This window comes from Mus pahari, chromosome 10 (assembly GCF_900095145.1).
Source record: "Mus pahari chromosome 10, PAHARI_EIJ_v1.1, whole genome shotgun sequence".
NCBI classification, from domain to species: domain Eukaryota; kingdom Metazoa; phylum Chordata; class Mammalia; order Rodentia; family Muridae; genus Mus; species Mus pahari.
The window spans coordinates 82,518,503-82,521,943 of record NC_034599.1 but is presented as its reverse complement, the minus strand read 5'-3'; the positions used below and the strand labels follow the sequence as shown (position 1 = coordinate 82,521,943).

Sequence of the window (3,441 nt, the reverse complement as noted above, 5' to 3'; positions counted from 1 at the left end):
CCTGGTCTACAAAGTGAGTTCCAGGACAGCTAGGGCTATACAGAGAAACCCTGTCTCGAAAAACCACAAAAAAAAAAAAAAAAAAAAAAGGAGGTGCATGAGATATAATACATACCAAAAAAAATGTATGCCTTGTTTTAAGTGATGGTTTTTGATGCTAAAAGTGTAGTTTACTAAGCAATTAGAGTTCTACACTAAGAAATGTGTGTGTCCATTGAAAGTGAAAATAGAAATCTCTTCGTAGAAGTATGTTTAGTTGTGCTAGAAACTACCTTTTTCAGGAGCTCCATCACTTAAGTTTCTGATCTTCTATAGTCTCTTCACATTTGTATTAGAGTTGTAATCACAATATGTGTGTAGTTTTACTTCAGTTTTGGTTTACTTACTAATGATAACTAAGGACTGTTGAAAGTATAACTTGTTTAATACCTGTTTTAGGACTCTTTGATTTGACCAGCAATTGCACTCCTTGATACTTACCAAGAGGAGTTAATACTTAAGTTCTTTTAGTGGTTGTAATTTTAGTTTATAGAATTTATGCTTTTGGAAATTGAACTCTGGTAATATTTAAGGAATTTGATTTTTTTTTCCCCCCTTAATTTCAGGTAAAAGTGCTGTTTGTACGTAACCTTGCCAACACTGTAACAGAAGAAATTTTAGAAAAGTCGTTTAGTCAATTTGGGAAACTGGAACGAGTAAAGAAGCTAAAAGATTATGCTTTCATTCATTTTGATGAGAGAGATGGTGCTGTCAAGGTAAATAAGTGGTAGACATTCCATAGGCATCTAAATTAAAACAACATTTTTAGTATTAAAAGCCTATGTGCTTTAGAAATTGGTCTCGAGAAACCAAAAAAAAAAAAAAAAAAAAGTAAAAAAGAAATTGGAGGCAAAGTTCAGGTTATGAAGTCTATTCAAGCTGGGCAGTGGTCATGGTACATACCTTTAACCCAGGGCTCATGAGGCAGAGCGAGGTGGATCTCTGAGTTCAAAGCTAGCCTAGTCTACAGAAACAGTTCTAGGATGGCAGAGGATACGCAAAGGAACCTGGTCTTGAAAAACAAAACAATCCATTTAAGCAAATATTTATTGGTCTCACTATTTTTAAGGTAAAAATAGTGAAAAGGAAAATCTTTAAATAAAGCCAAATCTTTTATCTAATTGACTGAGGCTTTTAGAGTTAATGGTAAATATTTTAAAAATTTAAAGTTATAATTATTTAGAAAAGCCTTTTTTCACATTGGTCATTATCTTACTTTTAAAGGCTATGGAAGAAATGAATGGTAAAGACTTGGAGGGAGAGAATATTGAAATTGTTTTTGCTAAGCCACCAGATCAGAAGAGGAAAGAAAGAAAAGCTCAGAGGCAAGCAGCAAAGAATCAAATGTGAGTAAAATGTTATAATTTAAAGAAAATTATATGTGTAATTTTGGTATGTTACTAAAACATACCAAATCTATGAACTACCTGTCTTTTAAAAATAATTTGAAATAAGAACTTTGGGTAATATAGAAATGCCAGAGATCTAAATAAATGTTTAGTAAGGTCTTGCTACAATTCCAAGTAGATGATACTTGATCAAAGGGAACTAAGTAATGTTAATGTATAATATTCTTCTCTCTGTCTCTTTTTTTAAAAGGTGGGAGCCTTCACACCTGTTTTTTTTTTTTTTTTAAAGATTTATTTTTATATGAATATACTGTCTTCAAACACACTAGAAGAGGGCACTGGATCTAATTACTGGTGGTTGTGAGCCACCATGTGGTTGCTGGGAATTGAACTCAGGACCTTTGGAAGAACAGTTGGTGCTCTTAACTGCTGAGCCATCTCTCCAGCCCTATAATGTTCTTTTGAAAGTACCATGCATCTTAGTGATCTATGACTTAATATTTTGGTAAAAAGATGTAGGGNGCNCCCCCCCCCCCCCCTTTTGGGACTGTGTTTCACTGTGTTGCACTAGCTGAACTAGAGCTTGCTTCATAGACCAGGGTGGCCTTGAACTCACAGGGATCTACTTGCTTATACCTCCTAAGGGCCTACTTGAGATTTCTTCTTATAGATGAGTAGAATATAAAATCTTAGATTGTTACCTTTGTATCACAAAGATACAGAGATTCATTTACAAAGACATCATCTCAAAGATTGCATATGATAGTGGATAGAGATTTCATAATTACTATAGGTCATAATAAATATTAAAACAGATGGCCCAGTGGTTAAGGATGTTTGCTGCACTTTTAGATAACTTTCAGAGTTGAGTTCCTAACATCATATCTGGTATCTTATAAACTTCTGCTACAACTCTTAACTCATTCTGATGCCTATCTGGATACTTGTATGCGTAGACATTGGTGCATACATACACACACAAAAGGTCTTAGAAATAGATGTGTGATGACTCGTATTGGTTGGAGACACTTTTGTAGAGGGCCTACCAGAAGGCATGTGTGTATTAAGGAAATAAGGAGAGGCCCACAAGATTGATTTCTCAGTGGGTAAAGGAACTTGCTGTTAAACCGTTGTCCTGAAACCATGTAAATAGAAAGCTCACCCTTTCTTAAGCTGTCCTCATTCCTCCATATACATACTACTACCTGTGCATGCACAAACACAAGAAAATCTTTTTTCTTAAAAGATGAAGAAAGAAAAGTAGATGTTAATAAGATGTTAGTAAGAAAAATCAGTGTTAACTATCAAACCTGGAGATTTATAGGAGCTTTCATAGTAGAATATAAGAGTTAGCATTTGGTTTTGGTGGTATGCACACTAGGTGGGATATGAGCCCTCATGATATACATACATATTTTTGCAGAGTGAAGGAAACTTTGCTGAGTAGGAATTGAAGGCAACACTTTACAAATTATTAGGGAGAAAGGTAATTGTTGTTTAGTATAGAATTAATACTTAATCATATATCTAAGTACAGGTTTTTGTGGGTTGCAAAAGTCAAGATCCTTTTATGTATACCTGTTACTATTTCATAAAGTGACTACATTCTAGTTTACAGTTAAGTGTCCAGGTAGATGATGGTATGCTCTGAATCTTAATCTCTTTAAGGCTAAGTTGGGATCGAACTGAATTTTTAAGATCTCTTTTTCTCATTGTGATCCATACTTGTTTTGATGGTAGAGTATAAAAGAAAGAAGAGTTTGTTTTGCATACTAATTCTCAAATCTTCGAATGCAATGAGTTTCATATTTCTTTTAGACAATTAGAGGCATTAGAGTATAAGAAATTATTTTTGATTTGGATTAGAGAAGTTAAATTTGACTTGATAAAAGCAGTAACTTTTGTTTATAAACCCACATGATACCTGAGAGTTAGTCTTTTTATTCAGAGATAAAAAAACTCTTGAGGCATAGATGTTAAAATGCCTAAGAACAGTCACACAATAATTAGTGTAGAGATGGCATTGAAGTACAGAAGTATTTCTGGCCCCATA

At 33.8% G+C, this 3,441-nt stretch overlaps 1 protein-coding gene across 1 annotated transcript in view; it reads left to right on the top strand.

Moving 5' to 3' along the window:
• Syncrip (synaptotagmin binding cytoplasmic RNA interacting protein) overlaps positions 1 to 3,441 on the top strand; it is a 36,394-nt gene that overhangs the window by 23,733 nt on the left and 9,220 nt on the right. Inside the window, exons 9-10 of the mRNA XM_029543588.1 lie at positions 606 to 755; positions 1,264 to 1,385. Of these exons, the coding sequence (XP_029399448.1) occupies positions 606 to 755; positions 1,264 to 1,385 (272 nt within the window). The remainder of the gene's footprint in view (positions 1 to 605; positions 756 to 1,263; positions 1,386 to 3,441) is intronic.